Below are 20251 nucleotides of genomic sequence, written 5' to 3' on the forward strand. Positions count from 1 at the left end.
CACACAAAGGCACCAGTCCCTCCACCATAGCCCTCCTATCCGGCTCCCTCTGTGGACCATAGACCCCCACCACCCTCAACCGAAATCCACCCCATGTCACATCCGCCCCCAATACCCTCCCCTGCATCCCCACAAAACTGTTTTCCACCGTCACTCCCGCTTCCCCAAACAAAATCCTAACCCCTGACGAGTGCACCCCTCCCACACTCCAAACAGAAACACCACGCCCCCACTCCCTCGTAAACCTCTGCACATCCCCCCCATCCCGTAGATGAACCTCTTGCAAAAAACAAAGACCAAAGCGCATGGCCCCCAAGTAGTGAAAGACAGCCTGCCTCTTGACTGGATCCCTGAGCCCCCGCACATTCACAGACATGACATCCAAACAAACCATAATAATACAACAATATAAAGCGACAGCCGCTCATACAATCAAATTTCAAACTCCCCCCCCCCCCTGACCCCCCCTGTGGCAAAGTGCCATCGCCATCCATCCGATCCACAACCCCACCAGTCTCCATGTCCATCACCCCAACTAACTCCCCCCCGGGATCCAGAGGAGGCAAGGGTCCCCCTAACTCGAAGGAAACACCCCCCACCTCCTCCATAACATCCTGTACCACCATCGCCCCTTCGGAGCGATCTGCACCCAGCTCAGCTATTGAAAGACATGGCGACCCAGCATTTGGACCCACACCTGCCACTTCCAAAACCTGTTTGACCCCCAACCCACACCCAGCACCCCCCCTCACCCCCTCCTCATCCCTCGCCCTTTTCCTCTCCAAACCCCTAACCACACCTCCATCCCTCTTATCCAAAGACACTGAAGAAAGCCCCTCAGAGGGTGCACCGTTCTCGGAGGTACTGCAATACCGAGTCGATGCGTGGAGCGGACAGAGCAAGCCCCGCTTCCGACTCCCTGTTCGAAAAATCCATTAATATGTATAGTCCCCCGATGGGGGACGTATCAGATATTAAACTGATAAGAACAGATTTAATTTTTTAATTTTTTTTAATTTCAATAAAACCAAAAGCAATACATGGGAATACACATACAATAAAACCAAAGAACACACACACAACAAAACAAAATAAAAAGCCACCAATACAAAGGAAACACGCAACACACAAAATTTGAACTTAAAGGCAGTGGTGGCCCTAACCACTATAACAAAACAAACCCAAAACCCCCCCTACCCAAACCACTCCTTCTCAACCATAAACACCTTTCCAACGTTCTCTTGCTGCGTGAAACCCATATCTTGCCACTTCAAAAAGTGAACCCAAATCTGCCCGTACCCTCCCAAGCACCCCAGTCACTCCCCCATCCACATTCGATTTCACCAAGACCCCCCTAGAATCCCACAAGGCTACCTTCCCCAACGACACCAAAAGCCAGAGCAAAAAAGCTGCCCGCCCCTTCCCACGTCCTATCCCTTTCCCTAACATAATCCCCTCAAAAGACAAAACCCCCAGTCCCCCAAAAAAGCAAACCAACTCCCCCCAAACCCTCTGTGCAAAAAAACAATCCCAAAAGACGTGAGGAATCGTCTCCTCAGCACCACACCCAGCCCTCGGACACAAATTAACCTTCGAGAGGCCGTGCCGATATAAAACCTCCCGAACTGGCAAACGCCTATGAACACACAACCAATTCAGGTCCTTCAATCTATTAGAGAGGCCCGGCCGTTGAATAGCCTGCCACATCTCAGGCCCCAGACCATACACCCGGACCGGACCCCTCTTCACCACCAGTGCCTCATACAACGCCCTGTGATCCAGGCAGAGCAAACCTTCCCGACACTCAGAGTGCCGTGTGCTCCACATAATCACCTGATGAAAATATGCCGGCAGAGACTCCGCCTTTGGTGGGGAGTTGTCCCAGGCCACCAAACGCCTCAACGGCACTGACAGCCAAAATTCCAGCATGGCCTGGAAACTGTGGCCACATGGATAAACCAGGCTCTTACATAAAAAGGAAAAGAAAACCACGTAAAATTTCAACGGGAGGTCAGGAACACCATGACCCCCCTCCCTCACCGACTGGACCATCCAGTCCCTCCTAACATATTTGTATCCCCCCCAAATAAAGGAGAATACAGCCCGCACCAGACTCTTCCGGAAACAAGGAGGCAGAGGGAACACATATGCCAAATAAACCAATGACGGCAACACATCCGCCTTAATAACTAAAACCCGGCCACTCAAAGAGAGCCGACGGGTCTTCCACAGGCCCAACCTCGAAAACACCCTGGAAAGTCACTGACCCCAATTAATCCGGGAACTGTCAGCCCCTTCAAAATCGACCCCTAAAATCCTCAAAGGCCCAGAGCAGAGCGAGAGGCCACCAAGACTGACACGCCGCCCAGCCCAAGGCCCAAAGAATTTAACCGAGGACTTCCCCAGATTGACTTGAGCTCCTGAGGCCAGAGTGAAATCCCGCAAGATCCCCACCACCTTAGACACACTCCCCTCAGAAGTCAAAAAAACTGTAATATCGTCCGCATACAGGGACACCTTGACCTCAGAGGGGCCCCCACCCGGAAGGCGCAGACCCCGAACCCCCAAATCAGCCCGAATAGCCGCCACCAAAGGCTCAATATACAAAACAAACAACAAAGGGGAGAGCGGGCAGCCCTGCTTCACACCAGTGTCCTGAGGGACCACCTCCCCCAAATGACCGTTAACCAAAACCCTACTCCCTACCCCATTGTAAAGGAGGCGAACCCACCCCAGAAACCCTGCACCAAACCCAAACCTCTCCAGCACCGAAAAAAGAAACCCATGATGCACCTTATCAAAGGCCTTTTCCAAATCCAAACCTACCAACATCAAACAAACACCCCGGTCCTGTGCCCAAGCAATACAATCCCTGACCAAACTCAAATTCCAAAAAATAGACCACCCCTCCACCCCGCAAGTCTGATCCTCATGGATCACATAAGGCAAAACCGACCTAAGACGACCCGCCAACACCCGTGCCACCACCTTGTAATCGACACACAAAAGAGTGATAGGCCGATAATTCGCCAGATCGGCCCTATCCCCTTTCTTAAAAAGCAAAGTCAAAACCCCCTCCCTCATGGAAGAACACAACAAACCCACCCCCAAAACACACCTAATAACCGAAAGAAAATCCTCCCGTAAAACATCCCAAAAAGCCATGTAAAATTCCTTAGGCAACCCATCTATCCCAGGCACCTTACCCGAGGGCAAACCTCTCAAAGCTGTCTCCACCTCGGAGAGGCTGACAGGAAGCTCAAGAGCAGAGGCCATCTCCACAGGGACCCTCCTCTCCAACAAACTCAAAAACCAATCAGCCTTGGATGTGTCAACATCCTTACCCATAAAAGAACCCCTGTAAAAAGCAGAAGCCACCCCAACCAGCCCTGCTGGGTCACTAACCACACGACCCTCGGCAGAATGCAAACATGAAATCACAACCCTTGCCCGGGCTGCCTTAACTTGCTTAAAAAAATAAGCCCCACACACCTCGCCAAACTCAAACTTCTCCCTCCGGCACCTGAAGAAGAAATCCCGTGCCTTACCCCTAAAATAAGACTCCAACTCCTGCCTCAAGGCTGCCAGCCTCACAGTATCCAAACCCCCACCCATATTCTCCGCCGAGACCAGGGAGGACAATTCCCGCTGTAGCCCCATAAAGGCAGCCCTGCCAGCCCTAGCCCTGGCCGAACAAAAAGAAACAGCGAAAGCACGCACATTCCTTTTCAAACATTCCCACCAATTCACCAATGAATCAAAAAAAGGCTTAAGACCCACCCACACCTCGTAGTGAGCGCGGAAGTCCTCCAAAAAGGAGGAGTCCCCCAAAACCGAACAATTCAGCTTCCAAAAGCCCTTTCCAAATGCAATAGCATCCACAGTGAACGCCACCTGAAACTGAGAGTGGTCTGAAAACCACACAGGGGTGACAGTAGCCCGAACAACAGGCACAAAGGAAGGCAGAAAAACAAAATCCAGGCGGCTCCTAGCGCCCCGAGAATTACCCCATGTAAACCCATGCCCAGAAGGATCAACCACCCTGAAGGAATCCCGCATAGAGTAATCCCCCACCATGGCCGCCAAATAAGGCAAACTAAAATCCCCAGGCCCCTCAAAAGAAACATTAAAATCACCCCCCAACATAACAAACCGGTTAGTTATAAAAATCTCCGGCAACGCCAAAAAAAGGTCCTTTCTCCCCTTCGGTTCGGCAGGAGCATAAACATTGACAAAACGAAAACAAACCCCCCTCCAGTCAGCATTCACAACTAAAACCCTCCCCTGGACGACAGAAAAACAACCCATCACCCGAAAATCCCGATCCCCAAAAAGAACACCGACCCCCGAGGAATGTACCCCCCCAATCCCCCACCTGGATTCCCCTTTCACCCAACCAGCTGAAAATCCAGAGATGTCACTCTCATCCCTCAAATGCACCTCCTGCAAGAAACACACCTGGAAGTACACACTTGATAAATACTGGAACACACCCCCCCTCTTCCCTGCATCCCGTAAACCCCGGACATTAACAGTGACAACAGTAAACAAAGCCATGTTGCAAGCAAAAGCAAAGAAAACCCAACCAATCCAATACGCACAAGGCCCCAATACTAGCCAATGGAATCCCCAACCCCCTACCACTCTCCCCCATCAGGTAATCCACACTGTTTGGTGCGTGGGGAAACAAAAGCATGCTCCGGACTCGAGGAGGAGTCCACAGCCCCCTGTCCCTGTCCACAAGGTAAGGACGCCATCGATCCAGACAAAAGCGACCCGTCCGACCGGGACGCCCCACCATCCCCCAGAACCAAGACAGCAGACGAGGAAGCTCCAGACATGGCCTTCTCCGGTACCACGGAGACCGTCGAAGACCGCTCGCGCATGGAGCCTCCAGACCCTCCGGCGGCCGCCGCCCAATCCCCGGACCGAGAAGAATCAACCTCCCCAGCCAACAAAGCATCCCCAAGACTGGGGCTCAGCACCTCGAAACGGTTAGCAACTGCGACAGGCAGCCCGTCCAAAGAAGCCGCCACCGCTGAACCCCTGTCCTTCTTCCTCTTCTTCTTCCGCCCCCTAGCGACCCGGGAGGACCCAGTCCCTTCGGACGCCGAGGACGCCATCACGTCTGCAGCAGAAGGGGACCTCTGCCTCCTCGGGGCAGCTGGTGCCGCAGAATCGTCCGACAGCCCACTCATCATCCCGTCATCCCAGTTCCCTGTCAAAGATTCCCCTCCCTCCAAGACCGGCGTGTCCATCTCCCCTGCAGGCTGAGCAGCCCTGTCCGCCATAATCTCGCCAGTGACGTCTTCCAGAGGGCGAAGAATGTGGTCCTCCACATCCCCATCACCACCCCCCGCCACAGCAGCGTAAGTCCGCCGTCGGGCCGGGCAGTCACGAAAAATGTGACCCTGGACCCCACAGCCATTGCAGACCCGGGGCTCTTTACAGTCCGCAAAGACATGACCCGACAACCCACAATTACGACACCTCACCATACTACAGCCAGCCGCCTGGTGGCCAAAACTCCGGCAGTTCCGGCAAAACGGGGGCTGACCAAAGTAAAAAAAATATCCCAATCCACCCCAATGGAGAAGAAAGCCGGAGGATGAAGCAGCCCATCCAACCCCTTGGGATCCTTATGCAAGGTCACACGGAACTGCCGGCGACCAGACCAAATACCGAAGCTATCACGAAGGTAGCGAACACCACCTGCCACACTCCCAAAACGGCCCAGAAAGGCCGCAACGCTATCGTCCCCGACATAGGGATTATACATGTGAACCGTGTTACGTCCCCTGTTCAAAATCCCTGTAGTGTTCTGTGTGTGTGTGTGTCTTCTCAGTACAGGTGACAATATTCTTCAATCAAGCTCATCAATGACTCCGCCTACCCCGTTACCCGGTTCAGCTGTTTCCACTAACCATCTGTCCCATCATGCATTTCTGAGCACTATATGTACTTCTGGTTTTTGGTCATTCTCTCTCTCACTCTCCATCCGTAAGGTTGTGTATGTGGTTTCTGGTTAGTTGTGAAGTGTTTTGTGGTTTTGCGTGGTTTGGAGTGAGAGCTGTGTGTGTGGTTGAATTGTTTGTGGTTGAACTTTTGTTTGTACAACTGGTACGTTGTCTAACACTGTTATTTCCTCTTGTTTCTACAGGGAGTGAGGAGTAGTTTAGCCCTGCTCCGGAGTCTACATCCCTGCACGTAGGGTAACTCCCCTGTCTAGGCACACTAGTTACACCTGGCTGGGCCACCTACTGTAAGTTTGGGTAGGGCGCCCTGACAGTGTGCCAGATCAGCTTCTGTGTTTTGGGTGGGAGTTAGGACAGGTAAGGGGGTGGGAGGCTGTCTGTTTCTTTCTTTGATTTGGTACCGCCAGTTCTCCTCATCTCCCTGATATTATTACCGTGGCTAAATAAAATCCTGCTTTGTACGGTACTTGTGTGTGTTGTGTCCTTACTCGCACTACGACCCCATACCCTTTTGCTGGCTGCAGGGTGTCCTTGCGCAGTGGCGTGGCTCCCACTCCCCTCCTGGGGAGGACAGAACTTAACAACCGTTATAACCTTAACATTTAAACGACACAAAGGAAATATCCGGAAACGGTTAAACGGCTCCACCGCGGACTTCTCTTTGCAAACTTGCAGGCACCGACGGTACAGGGTCTGGTCCGACAAGGTCAGATCAAATCCTTCAGCCGCAACATTCCTCTGAAGACAATAAACCAAACCCGGATCCACTTTCAATCCCTCAAATAGGATTGCCCGGACAAAACGCTCCCGATTCCAAATAACCACATCCTTGTCCGCCCAAACAAACTGTAAAGTGTTTTGCAGTCCAGCAACAGCTGACTGACCTTCACGGCCACCGGCCATCGGCTCTCAGCTAAGGGGTCGTTGTACCTCAGTACACAACTTGAACTTAGCCAAAAGGCCGAGAAGCGATAACCCCAGAAAGGAAGGCCGCTGACGCCGGACCCCCGGGACCCCGGGGCTTCCTTGCGTGCGGGACAATTCCGGCTACACCCTCTGTCATCCCCCGCCCGCCCCAAAGACCGCGAGGTTCCACGTGTTCAACAAACGGCGTCAAACAAAAGCTTGGCTACGCCCACACTCCTCGTGCTCGCTTCGGCAGCACATATACTAAAATTGGATCGATACAGAGAAGATTAGCATGGCCCCTGCGAAAGGATGACACGCAAATCCGTGAAGCGCTCCATATTTTCCACCCCCCGGCGGGCCGCAACCGAGGAGAGCCGTCACTCGGCCCAATCAAAGCCGGACGAGCGGCAAAGACAGCAGCGGACCTAGCGGCCGTTCTGCGTACGCCGCGCCAATTTCTCTTCAAACAAGGTATGGGGCTCTGCCGGGAGCAAAGCCCGTCCAAAAATACGTTGAACTCATAAGCGTTGCTCTTCACGGAAGTCTTTAGTAAAAGGCGAAAAACTTGTGCGTGATTGAAGAGAAACCAGAGTTGTATGCTGGTCGGAGGCCTAGAATCCGGGTACACTTGTTATATTCCGGGTACACTTGTTATAGTCTCGTGTGTTTGCCAGCTCGGGCACTGTCGCAGGCAGCCAGGCAGCCAGGCAGGCATGCAGCCAGCCAGCCAGCCAGCCAGCCAGACACATGGCCTCCTGACCTTTATCGTTTTTTTTTGTAAAATGGAGGGAAAACTGAAACAGGCCGAAAAAGCGCTACACAGGCACCTAGTTCGCAAGTGCTCTTGCTAATGCTAGCTTGCTAAGTAAGGGAGAGAGTTCACAATTCTACTTTGGAGTTGATATAGTGGTTCACATGTAATGTTGCCTGTGGATTTGAAACCAGACGGAAAGACACAAAATAAACCACACACACACAGACACACACAGACACACACACACAGACACACACACACACACATACTCGAATTGCTATCAAAGAGAGGACCGGGTAAATGCACCCCAGAAGTGAGGACCATGATTTCTGAAGGTCATAGAGACACAAATACACTGAATTTAAGCCTTTAGATGGCGCCAGGAACAATGACAACACTTCTAATCTACAGTAAACTCTAAGGAAAGGAATAGGTAATTTGCCACCTAAGTGAGGACTTTTTTGTTGCCGGGCAGATTTAGGTGAAATTCCCCATATTAGCCAATGGTAAACTTTAACAGTCCCTGGGAGCATTTAAAGGGGCCATATGGATTTTTACTTTACTACTAGCATAAATCAGCAGATTATTGCTTTAAGTCTACAGTTATTGTTTTAAGTTAATGTTTAAAACATAAAAACTTTTTTAAAAGATATTTACCATTGAAACTCATGGTCCGTCAATCAGTTTGAATTGACAGGTAGTATTCCCATACTTGACCATCTCGCCATTCCACCACCCCTCCCTAAGCCAGTGAATACACTTCCGGTAAAAAAAAAAAAAAAAGACATACATGTGGACTGGAGGCAGCAGGCCAAACCGCTCGACCACCCTAGGCCACAAGGCAGACACCATTTTAATGTAGTCAACTGGGTGGGACTTCCAAAGTCATCCCTCCTGATATCTCGATTTTACGATTCCTACAGTACCATGTCATTAGAAAGGATCCGTTGATGAAGTGAAGTGTCCCACTCAGTTCACTTCTTTAACATGTTGGATAAATTTAATGGCAATGTCAAAGATAAAACCGCCTTAAGGCTACGAGGCCTCTATCCATCCTTTGGGAAAAAACAAACATTAGTGAGCGTGAAATATGGTTGGCAAAACAGCCTTGGTAGATAAGCAAACACTTAACATGGACAACCCATGTCGTATCACGTTAAAAAAGGGGGTCCACAAATCAGTCCCAGTGCTGTTCAAGCACTCCTACCCATCTCCACTGTACTAATTCAAAACATTACATTATAAAAAAATAAAAGGCGGTACTGCTGAACACCCAATAATCTAAAGTGCATTGTTCCAATTTACAATCTGGGTAACACATCACCAGTGTTACAGAAATCAACATGCTGTTGCAAACAGCTAAGATTCCTGTAACACCGGGTCAGAACTTTCTGTTACCTGCTTCACAACACAAGTGAATGCCCTCCTTGACAACGTTGCTACTACTCAAGCAAAACAAAGAGAGCCACTTATATTTCCATATTTGCAAGCTAGCTGTCAAGTGAGCTTATGGTACTTATATTTCATTTGTTTTAAGTTAGTCTATTTGGGTTTTATTATGTATTAAGGAAATGTAACTGCTCAAAATTAATGAACAAACACTTCCTAATAAACTTATTAAAAAGAGAAATGTTTATATTTCTGTACAGATTTTTTTTTTTTATCTAATCATTTGATTAGATTAAAGGCAGTTAAGGGCAAAAAGTAAGGTGAGGAAAGGCAGTACTTTATCAGCAATCAAACAGTGCTTCCATCACCAAGCCTGCAGTATAAGTGTATTAAATCAAATATACCCACATAATCCTTTGACAAGAACACCACTTTCTTATTGTACATATTGTTTATTACCATATTACAACTTACTGGTTTTGTATAAACAACCATACCAATGTTTCCATATACTAGTTTGTTATGAAATTAATGGCTTTTTTGGCATGTATCTACCGTTGCTTGATAATGTTAGACCACATTTTCTTATTGTTAATCATAGAGGTTCAGCTACTGGTCCCAAACAACCACTATGCTTTGTACCACTCCACTTTTCTAAGTAATAAATGTAGTTTATATACAAAATGGAAATTTAACTTGTAATTAAACATGCTGGAAATCAGCCTTTAAATAGCAACTTTCTTTTACTTCTTAGGGCATTGGGTCATTTTCTTGTTTAAGCTAATGATTGAATTATGCATAAAAAATTTTATATCCTTCCAGGATCTATTCTTGAGGACTTCCTCATTTTCAATACAGAGGATACACGGTCCCTTTCCTGGGACTCTTCGTAAAGCCAGGAACTTGGCAAGGTGTTTTGTCACAGCTGCTTTTTCCTCTGTACTCCATAGCCTCCTTGGTTTTTGTGGAGTCACATCTGTAATAGGAAAACAAAAAACAAACAAACCAGACTTGTACTCCAAGTGCAAACTAAAACACGAGTAAAATGATGGGCAGTTAAGAGCCTGGGGTCTAGCATTAATGTTCCCGGATTAAACAAAACACATTTTCACAAAGACACCAGGTGTCTCCTAACTATATTTTGTGTCTCAATGAAGTTTAAAAAACATATAGAACTAGTTTTAAAGCACAGTTAAGAGTATATCATCTCTGTAAAATCATTTAAACTGTCTTCTAATACCACGTTTCCATCCACAGTTTTTCATGTCATGGCTTGGATGTTATTTCAAATTGGTTCTCAAACCCCCATAAAAATTATTAGATGTACACTGACATAAGTGTTACAACTGGGCTGCTAGGTTTTACGCAAAAACAACTATTAGGGAATTCTGATTCTGTTCTGCCCCCCTACAAGTAAGGACAGCATACAGTTTATTATTGTTTTAGGGCACAAACACATATACTGCTCTATTATTTGATGCTTATCCCAAGAACTTAATCAAATTTAAAATGTTTAAATTGATTGAATTTAAAAAAGTAGGCTTTACCACTGACTTATTAAAGAACTCTATACCCACGTCTAATCTGACGTTAACCCAACTAATTGGTGTCTGTGGCCAATCAATCAGTTGAAAGTAAATTTGAAGTCATGTTATCATGCAGTTTATTTACTGTTCTGAATTACTGTCAGAGTACAAAAACCAATCAACTTACCTGCTTTCAAATCACTGGACAAAGTGGCTGTATTATCCTCATTACTCGTTTTACACATCTTTTTCTTAGGCCCATCAGCTGCAGCCTCCTCAGTGATTCCTTAACACATAAAGATACGCATTAGAACCCACTTAACTGTAGGAGTATACATTATACTAGATATTTAAATGGTATTTATAGTACAAGCCTTAGGAAAGTGAATGCATCTCAAATGTCTATTATTAAAAGATTTTACTCTAACCAGTATGTGAAATGTTTAGGGCTGGAAGATATTTCCAAACAATTGTCATCATATATTCCAGAGTTATTGTCAACTATATTGTATTGATAGATATTTTAAACAAATATTTAAATCGATTGTTAATTCTGTGGAGATCTTAAACCTCCAAAATAAAAGGTGTGCATGCTGTAACAGTGTAAATTTAAAAAAGGAAAAACTCTGAGAACATAAGCTACATTAGGGAAGGGGGGGGGATTTTACACCTTCCTACCAGCCACGACCGAAGTACTGTACGCTGCCTTTCCAAAAAACGAAAAGTGTGCAAAACAACTGTCCAGGCATCATTACATACACCGAAGAATCACTGTGACATATGCATTTGCAACGATAGTGTACTCCTTAAATGTAAAAGACTGTACAAAGTCCTATCTAGCGCAATAGTCTATCAGAGAGTAAAATCACCCTAGAATGTTGCTCTTGCTCTAGCAAGGAATGTTGGGTGCAATTTGTCATTGTTCCCCATTAATACCAACCTTACAAGAGGACCATAATCTGTAATAAGTTTTGTATTTTAAAATCATTGACTTTTTATTATTAGAGTACAAACCATGGTGCTTGACCTACCTGCTGTTAAACCACTGGCTGCATCATAGGTTTGGCATCTTTTTTTGTTTTGAGGCCTTTTTGTTGAGGCCACAAAATATAACACTTGGTGAATTAACAACTCTGCCCTAGCCTGTTTTTTGTAATCTGTTCTTGATTTGCTCTAGTCAGCCGGCACATCAACATTCAGTGCAATCTTATTTGTCATAGATGCTTTATATGTTCATAAACAGAGTATGCTATAGATCAGGGCTGGCCAACCCTGTTCCTGGAGAGCCACAGTCCTATAGGTTTTCTCTTTAGCCTCATTTGTGACTAACCTGAGTCTGCTTTTCATCCAACTACTAATTAGAATCAGGTGTGCTGAATAAGAGTTGTAGAGAACCTACAGGACTGTGGCTCTCCAGGAACAGGGTAGGCCAGCCCTGCTATAGATCTTTAACTAAATGCATGAATTCCATTATATAATAACAAAAATATTGGTAAACAATAATGAAATATATTTCTAAATAATTGCAATATTGTAAGACTTAGAAAAGGCGGCCCTGGTGAGATACCTACCATTGCTTGAACTGCTGGATGAGTGGTCTGCGTGATCCAAAGAATCATGTTTGCTTTTGTTGTTTTTTTTAGGCCTTTTAGGTGCATTGTCCTCGGGAACAGCATGGTCTTCTTTTACAGGAAAAACAACATTAAGATGTTTTAAAAACTATAAATTGGGGCTGTTGTGTGGCCCAGTGGTCTACAGCAACCAGGTTTGGCATCCTGATCACAGCATGGCCTAGCATGTCATGGGGTAGGTGGTCTTAGTTGTGTCAAAATCTACAGAAATATCCAGAAAATAAATCTACAAAATTATCAAATAAATCCTACTTACCTTGACTGTTCAAGTTGATTATCGGCGAGGAGTTGTTTCTTTTAGTACTGGAGGTGGAGACAGGGCTATCTGTGAAAGGTAGATGGGAGAATTCATAAATATTTGTAATTTAAAAAGTTCAATTTGTAATGTGTTTTACTAAAAAAGTAGTAACACATATACATACTGTTCATCAAGGAATCCAGGGTATCGAGATTATTTCCCATAAGGGCACCTGTTCCTTGCTCCATTGCCAACAGAAGCTTGCTTATCTTTGCAACTTGAAAAGTCTTGTCAGTCTTTCTATAATAATCACAGTGCACTCTTATGTCATGTCCTATAAACCTTGCAAGCTGTTCCATTTCTTGCTCATCAAGATTCATGAGTTGGCCACATGTTTCCTTAATTTTGTTGATGTTAGGTGTTCTGGGAATCAAGAAGATTCCATAAGCTCCAAAAAGTTCTTGGCGTCATTGTGTGATTTTTGATCTTCCTTCATGAGAGATTGCCCAATTAGGACCTCGGCAGCTCCTTTAACCTTTTCACGCGTGAGTTTCAAATATTCCTTACCGACCCCCCAGCGTGAGTTTTTTTGCACGTGACTTCGGTACTCTGCAGCATTTGAACTCACTCCAGCATTTGAACAGTCACCTTGCTAGGTAAGGAACACTACATGCATTGCATTGCAAACTTCTCTCGTTGACTCGAATTCTAAGAGCTACAAAAGTTGGTTGATTTATTACTGTAGCTAGCTAGAAAACGTCAGCTAACCGCTAGCAAACGTCAGCTGCCCGCTAGCTAACAAATCGTGACCAGTTATTCAATGCAGTGAAAATGAATAAACTATATAAAATGCATACAACGGGGAACGTAACTTCTAGAAAGTTTTTGCAATGGTTTTGATCGGTAGTAGTCGCTAATATAATTCGTTTTTGTGCATTAGTGTTGGCTGTCTGTTGGTACGTAACTAACACTTCTTGTCCCGATTTGAATGCTTTCTACCTGGTTAATATCATAGTATGGTCTTGAAACAATTACAATCAGGAAATAAAGTTATAAACACTGTTTGAGCTAAATGTGAGTAAATAATAGCGCGGTTTTACCAGCCATTGTTACGTTACTTGTAGCTAGGTATGCTAATGGTGCGTTCTAAACATGACGTTCTAATCACACCGGTGTGATCGTACGCTCCAGGGACCACTCTAGATTGATCACACTGGTGTGATCGTACGCGCCAAAGGGTTAAGTGCATATCCAATTTTAAGTGCTGAAGCTGGTTTTCGTATGCATTTTTTTCTGGACAAAATGATGTGGCTCTCTGGGCCCCTTTCACAGCCAGCTCAAACATTGATGGTTTGCACAGATCTTTAAGACACTTTACACTAATGTCTATCTCTTTAACAGCCACCATGAACCTACCCAGTTCCCTCATCTTTTGTGCAATGTACCCATGTTGAGACTGTTCATGCCCTTTTTTGGCATATAATGCATCTCCATATTTGCAAATCAACATGTCTGTTCTTATATGAAAAGCCACTGGATCTTGCCGCATGCCATGAATAATTTTTTCACATCCCTCTGAAGACTTACACATGGGAATCAAGTTTGAAGCAGTGGATTGTGCTCTCGTGGTCTTCTTTTTCTTCCTGCTTCTGCATGATCTTTGATGTTTCCACAGCTCAGTTTTTATAAACATTGCGTAACAGAACTGACAGGGTAAGTAATCTTCAATAGATGCTTTAGCAGAAGGTTGCTTCCAGGTGACTATTTGTCCTCTGCCCTCCTCAAGGACTTGCACATTATGCTGATAGTCACCCTTATTGCGTAGCTCTTCAAGCCTTGCACCTCTCTGTTTTGACCCTTTTGTGAAGCTTAAGGCATGTGCAACGTCTACTTCATGGCTATGTTTTCTCTCAAGGTGCCGTGCAATCTTTGAGTTTGGTTTCTTACAGTAAAGACAGTAATGTTTTTTGTCCCATACTAGTTTTTTATCTTCCTTTTTTGTACATGTTTTTATAGTAATAGCTGACTGGGACCTTCCACCTCTAGCCTCCTGGGAGACACCACTTCTATCTGTAGCAGGACAAAAATATTAAATCTATTAAAATTTCACGTGGATAAAACAGGTGTAGATCTTACCATGAAATGATTACTTTGATCTCATGATCCAATTCCGATCTATGCTCAGTGATTTAAATATACAGACATGGCCTAAATAATTTTTAACCTTGCATTTTGACCAAATAATGCAGCATTGGTCCTGATAAAAAATCTACTGGCCAATCAGTTTTTTGAATAGTTGGATGAAATCGCAAAGTTATAGCCAGTACAATATGTGAATTTGAGTTGGGTTAAATTGGAAATGCACGGTAGGGTTGCACGATTTGGATTAAATATTGAATCGCGACTTCTTTGAGAAATATTGCAGTGTCGGTTATGATTTGCGATTTTCAAACATGGGTGTAAACAGCATGTAATCTCACAGGGTGTAAATAATCTCACTTAAAAAAATAGGGATCAAAGCCTACATAATGTGCGATTAAATTGAATATAAATCGAGTTAAACTTCAGAGTTTTCTATTCAACACTTACACCAATTTGAAGTTGCAGCCTGTCGAACTATTTCTTTAACTGCTCATTTAACTCAATGGTTTGGGAAGCGTTTGCTATATTTGTGCTGTTGTCTTAGCTGGTTAGGCAAAACTCAACCTTTGAGGTCTATTTTCTCCCATATTAAGCATGTTTGTAAGTTTTGGCATCAACATTGATGCCAAAACTTCATGCTATTGTGTAGGCTGTAGCTGTGGGTGCTGTAGTTATTTTTGTAGATTACTTAAATACCTGGACTAATTTTGTTTAAATACTTGATGGTTTTTCGGTGTTAGAGTAAAAACTACAACTGCTAGAGAAAACATCTGCTTCAAGCTAGCGAGTGGAACCAAGATATTGTACCATATACACAACAGCATGGTTATTACAAGTTTCAATATCGGTGCTTAGAAACATACTTTATATGGGAGAAAATATATGTCAATGGATTGAGAAATGTTTGCCAACCAGCTATGGCCACAGCACAAACATAGCAAATACTGCAAACGCCATTGCATTAAATGAGCAGTTAAAATAATAGTTCAACACAGGCTGCACCTTCAAATTCAAAGTGTAAAATAGAAAAAAATTCATTTATTCTAGCATTTGTCTCATGGTGAACTTGCCTTCTGCATCAGTTTCTTCACTGGATGACCCATCAGGGTAATAATCAAAATCGGAGCCAGTGTAGGCTGAGCTGTCAGACTCCCACTCTGACTCTTGATTCCTTTTCAACTGAAAGAGAAAAAACAGCAGTCTGTCATTTTGACACTGCTTTTCAGTACCATATTTGTGCACATACAAGTTATAGTAAATGTAACTCTACTGTCAGATAATTTAAGATACCATATATTACATATATACTTCCAAATTACCCAGAGATAGATGCAACTGATACCATAGACGGGCAAATGTTCCCTTTGTACATCAGAAGTTTAAGTTGTTTTATTAAAAATTGTTTATAACTACCAGTTCAAAACATCAATCATAAACCGCAGCCTCTGCATATTGACGAGATGCATATTGACGAGATATCTAATTCCATTGACTTAAGGAGCTACTACTAGCAGACCACGTGAACACTCAAAGCACCACTAAATCAAACGAAACAATTCCTTTGTTCATAACCTTGCAAAAACGACTTTAAAATCAATCCATTTCAACTTTAAAATAAATAAATTTCAAATACATAAACCACTTGTAAGAATTCTGCTAACACGCATGTGTGCCAGTGTAGCTAGTATGCAATTAGCTATTCGGAGATAAAAATTAGCTAGCTAGCTAGCCAAAGTTAGCAAAGAAAGGTGCAAAACATGTGAACAAAGTTGTGTCAGAACTGTCTGCACTTTATCTATCTAATCACACTTATAATTGCAAAATATTTGTTTGATTCTTACCTTTTCTGATTGAGACATGGTTTCGTGGTCACGTCGTTTTTCCTTCTTTTTTTTTACGATTTGTCCCACGCGATCGTAGGCGCCCGTCCATGTTGAACTGCTCGCGGGAAATGAACTGAAAAGCTACTTTAGCGCCTGGGTGCGTCATCGTCAGAGTCCCACGCGCATGCTGACTACCTTGGGGGAGGGGTAATGGCGGGAAATTCTTTAAGAACGCGGTACTTTTCCATTCCTGTACTACGAAGCATATCAATGTATTTGGAAGTGGGGGAGGGGTGGATAAACTGACCAGCTGCATTCTGACTGTTCTATCAACTTCTCAACTGTCACTAGCTTATAGTTGCATGCCCCAAGTTTGTTAAAAGCTTATAAATGTTCACATTTTGTATGCAAAACAAATTGTCTTGACTAAAATGTATATGAAACAACATGTAACCAAGGAAAATGCTTGAGGTGTTGGTCAAACAGTCTCAAACAGCTGAATAACCCGTAATTCACCTTCCCTCACTGTGGTCAGTCCAATTGGAAGTGGGGGAGGGGTGGATTAACTGTGAGGCTGCATTCTGACTGTTCTTGCAACTGTCACTTGCTTATAGTTGCATGTATGTTAAAAGCTTAAAATGTTAATAGACATCTTCAGTGCAGTTAACCTGTCAAACCTGGGAAAAATACAGTCTCAATCAGCGGATTTAAACCACAATTCAAATTCCCTGGATAAAAAGAGACTACTCAATTCAGTGAAACATACAGTAAGCACATTCACTGAGTTCCCTGAGGCAAGGTGTGAGTAGGGGAGGGGTGGTTATACTGTCAACAGCTACATTCTGACTACTCTACCAACTTTTCAACTGAAATTAACTTATAGTTGCATGCCACATGTATGTTATAGTTTAGCAATATTCAGACGTTGGTAGAACAGTCTCAAAAAGCTGGATTAAACCACAAATCACCTTCTGTTTATAAGGTGGCAATTCAGTTAAGTGAAACATACAGTAAGCACATTTTGGTTAGAACAATTCTGTCTGGAGAGTTCACTGGGGCAAATTGTGAGTGGGGGAGGGGCGGATATACTGTCAAGAGCTACTAGTTTATAGTTGTAAATGGGGGAGGGGTGGTTATACTGGCAACAGATACATTCTGTCTACTCTACCAACTTCTCACTTTCACATTTTGTATGCAAAGCTAATTATCTTATTGACTAAAATGTATATGAAACAACACATAACCCAAGGAAAATGCTTGAGGTGTAAATCTCAAACAGCTGGATTAACACCTGATCTACCTTCCCTCACTGTGATCAATCCAACTGGAAGTGGGGGAGGGGTGGATAAACTGTGAGGCTGCATTCTGACTGCTCTAGCAACTGTCACTAGCTTATAGTTGCATGCCACATGTATGTTAAAAGCTTAAACATCTTAATAATCTTCAGTGCAGGTAACCTGTCAAACCTGGGAAAAACAGTCTCAAACGGCTGGATTAAACCACATTTCAAATTCCCTGGATAAGGAGACTACTCAGTTAAGTGAAAAACAGTAAGCACATTTTGATTAGAACAATTCTGCCTGGAGAGTTCACTGAGGCAAGTTTTGAGTGGGGAAGGGGTGGATGTACTATCAACAGCTACTAGCTTATAGTTGCATGCATGCCTTGTGTATGTCAGAAGCTTATAAATGCTATAAATTATTAGAGACACAAACATGTTTCATCTTAAATGTTGAAGTACAATGAAGTCTGATAAATTAGAAAAAATATGTAAAGAAATGTCATTTTCTTTTACTACTTTCATTCCAACGGGCTAACTCACTGAATGTAAGTACCCCATATCTGGGGTACCTCTGTTAATTAAATTCAGTTTTATACAAGAGCGGTAGGCCCTATCTGAGTATCCAGGGTGTCTGCTGAAAGCTGAGTCTTGTCTTTCCAGCGGTGCCTTCCAATCTTTGGTATGACTCACCAGCATAAAAATCTACCATGTTGTTATTACACATAACCTATTACATACTCAATTGGGATTACTGTGTGTACAGTATATCTCTGATTCATTAAAATAGTTGAGCAGGGTTTTGCAGGGCCCTATATTTTACAATGGATACACTCTCTCCCTGAAAAACAGAAACAACTCCTAAACTAGTTATTAACAAACTATTTCAATGTGCTGTAGTTTCTGTCATATATTATTTGTTTTTTGGAGGGATGAGGGGAGCTAGACTGGCTTTTGCATGCAACGGTTTAACTGACAGTCAGTACAGTTCAGTTGAATTGGGAAGACAGTTATGGCTGAAATAGTATTAGTCCATTTACATCGAAGTTATTTTAAACACATACTTTAGCAATATGCTTGTACATTTTTAAACTTGCTATAGTTAATTATGGCCTATGAAGTACCAATTTTTTATTTTCAGCTGGCTTTGCACTTCACAGCCCCTCATGCATCGTTTGCAGTTAGCTATGTCTGTCTAGCAAAATCAGATCAAAAGGGGGTTGGAAGGCCTATAGTTCAAGTGAAAATTGAAACTACAATCAGATTTGTCAATTGACCATCAATTTATTTTCAAAATGTTTGCAGACAAACGTAATACATCTTCCTCGCAGTGCAACTGTATTGGTAAAGCCGCGGTTCGAGCCAGATGATTATGACTGGGGGGTCCCATGCGGCTTCACGTAATTGGCTAATGCCGTCCTGGGGTAGGTAATCAGCAGTTTTCGGGGCAAGTTCTGCCAACCTAGCTAAACATAAGGCAATACAGGCGAGCGGTTCCTCTTAGGTGTTGGGTTCCTGGTTAAGGAAGGGGGTGTGAAACAGCAGACCGGCTGCTCAGTCATCAGAGGAAGAGTGGTGAACCATGACTCTTCACAAATCTGTAGGACTGTTGTAGAAGGGACGCAAGATCTTAATATGAAATCGTACACTTTAAATTGGGGAGAAAAAAGTGGTAAAATTACAATTGTACAGAATTTTTGTTCTTAATTGTACAGAAACAATATGCTAAAGTCCCTCAAAACTCATTAGACAGCACTTCATCCTATAGGAACACAAAACCCCTAAACATACTGCCATAGCAACTACCAAGTTTCTAAGGGCAAAAAAGTGGAACTTTCTTGACTGGTCAAGTCTTTCGATTTATCCTAATTGAAGATGCCTTTAAAGTACCTCAAAACAAACCACTTACGATTGGTGTCCTACATGCCTGGCTGAGGAACAACAGGAAAGATACCCAGTGGGGTCAATGGCAAACAGAATTTAGGCAGTTACTGCAAAGGAAATGCAACCGCATACTAACCATATGTGCTTTATTTGGACATGATATTAATCTTTCCTGATATGTTTTTGGTACCGTTGAAACGGGGGACTATCTATAAAATGTTGTCAAATAGTTAAACTATTTTTATACATAAACATCCCAAAATAAGACCTTAAAAACAGCCCTTTCAAATTATGGCTAACCTAGTTAAATAAAAATTAATTAAATTGAAAAGAGAAAAACAGTACATAACATTTGTACACAAACTAGAAGTAGCATTTTTTTTTTTTATAAAATGATGAATGACATATACAAGTGATGAGCATCTTTACTGATATACTATGAATAAGGGAACATTTTCTTTTAAAAAAAATATTCACTGTGCATAAGGGCGGTCATTTGTTTTGATAAGAAGATTATTACTGTTTTGAGGTGTGTTTGGAGACAGGAACAGGGGAGGATGCTACTGAAACAACTTTCAGATGCATACTGACCGCAGTTCATATCCAAAACCATTGGATCTGTCATGCAATATGAAGTGATAATATAAGTTATAAAGTGAATTATTTGATCTTCTTTCCAGCCATCTCACTATACACACAGA

At 43.5% G+C, this 20251-nt stretch overlaps 1 protein-coding gene and 3 non-coding genes across 4 annotated transcripts; 1 reads left to right on the top strand and 3 right to left on the bottom strand.

Annotated features, from left to right (window-relative positions):
- Positions 1-839: 839 nt before the first annotated feature.
- Positions 840-1038, bottom strand: LOC114839903. The gene has a single exon (XR_003782251.2). It is a non-coding gene; the product is annotated as a U2 spliceosomal RNA (small nuclear RNA).
- Positions 1039-7121: 6083 nt separating this feature from the next.
- Positions 7122-7228, top strand: LOC114839921. Its single transcript, XR_003782268.1, has one exon. It is a non-coding gene; the product is annotated as a U6 spliceosomal RNA (small nuclear RNA).
- A 133-nt stretch (positions 7229-7361) lies between these two features.
- Positions 7362-7479, bottom strand: LOC114839919. The gene has a single exon (XR_003782266.2). It is a non-coding gene; the product is annotated as a U5 spliceosomal RNA (small nuclear RNA).
- A 1796-nt stretch (positions 7480-9275) lies between these two features.
- Positions 9276-12945, bottom strand: LOC114835376. The gene is made up of 5 exons (XM_034294499.1): positions 12607-12945; positions 12441-12509; positions 12125-12235; positions 10741-10839; positions 9276-10003 (listed from the first exon to the last, which is right to left on the bottom strand). Exons 1-5 carry the CDS (start codon positions 12800-12802, stop codon positions 9771-9773), a joined length of 708 nt encoding a protein of 235 aa, XP_034150390.1. The 5' UTR covers positions 12803-12945; the 3' UTR covers positions 9276-9770.
- Positions 12946-20251: the final 7306 nt, after the last annotated feature.

This window comes from Esox lucius, chromosome 9 (genome assembly GCF_011004845.1).
Source record: "Esox lucius isolate fEsoLuc1 chromosome 9, fEsoLuc1.pri, whole genome shotgun sequence".
NCBI lineage: Eukaryota > Metazoa > Chordata > Actinopteri > Esociformes > Esocidae > Esox > Esox lucius.

Excerpts from the sequence above, each read along its gene's own strand:
- LOC114835376 (XM_034294499.1), bottom strand. The coding sequence starts at position 12,802 with ATGAATCTTGATGAGCAAGAAATGGAACAGCTTGCAAGGTTTATAGGA. Across the intron at positions 12,510-12,606 it reads CCTGGATTCCTTGATGAACA|ATAGCCCTGTCTCCACCTCC; the intron begins GTATGTATATGT and ends TACCTTTCACAG. Across the intron at positions 12,236-12,440 it reads AATCAACTTGAACAGTCAAG|AAGACCATGCTGTTCCCGAG; the intron begins GTAAGTAGGATT and ends TTCCTGTAAAAG.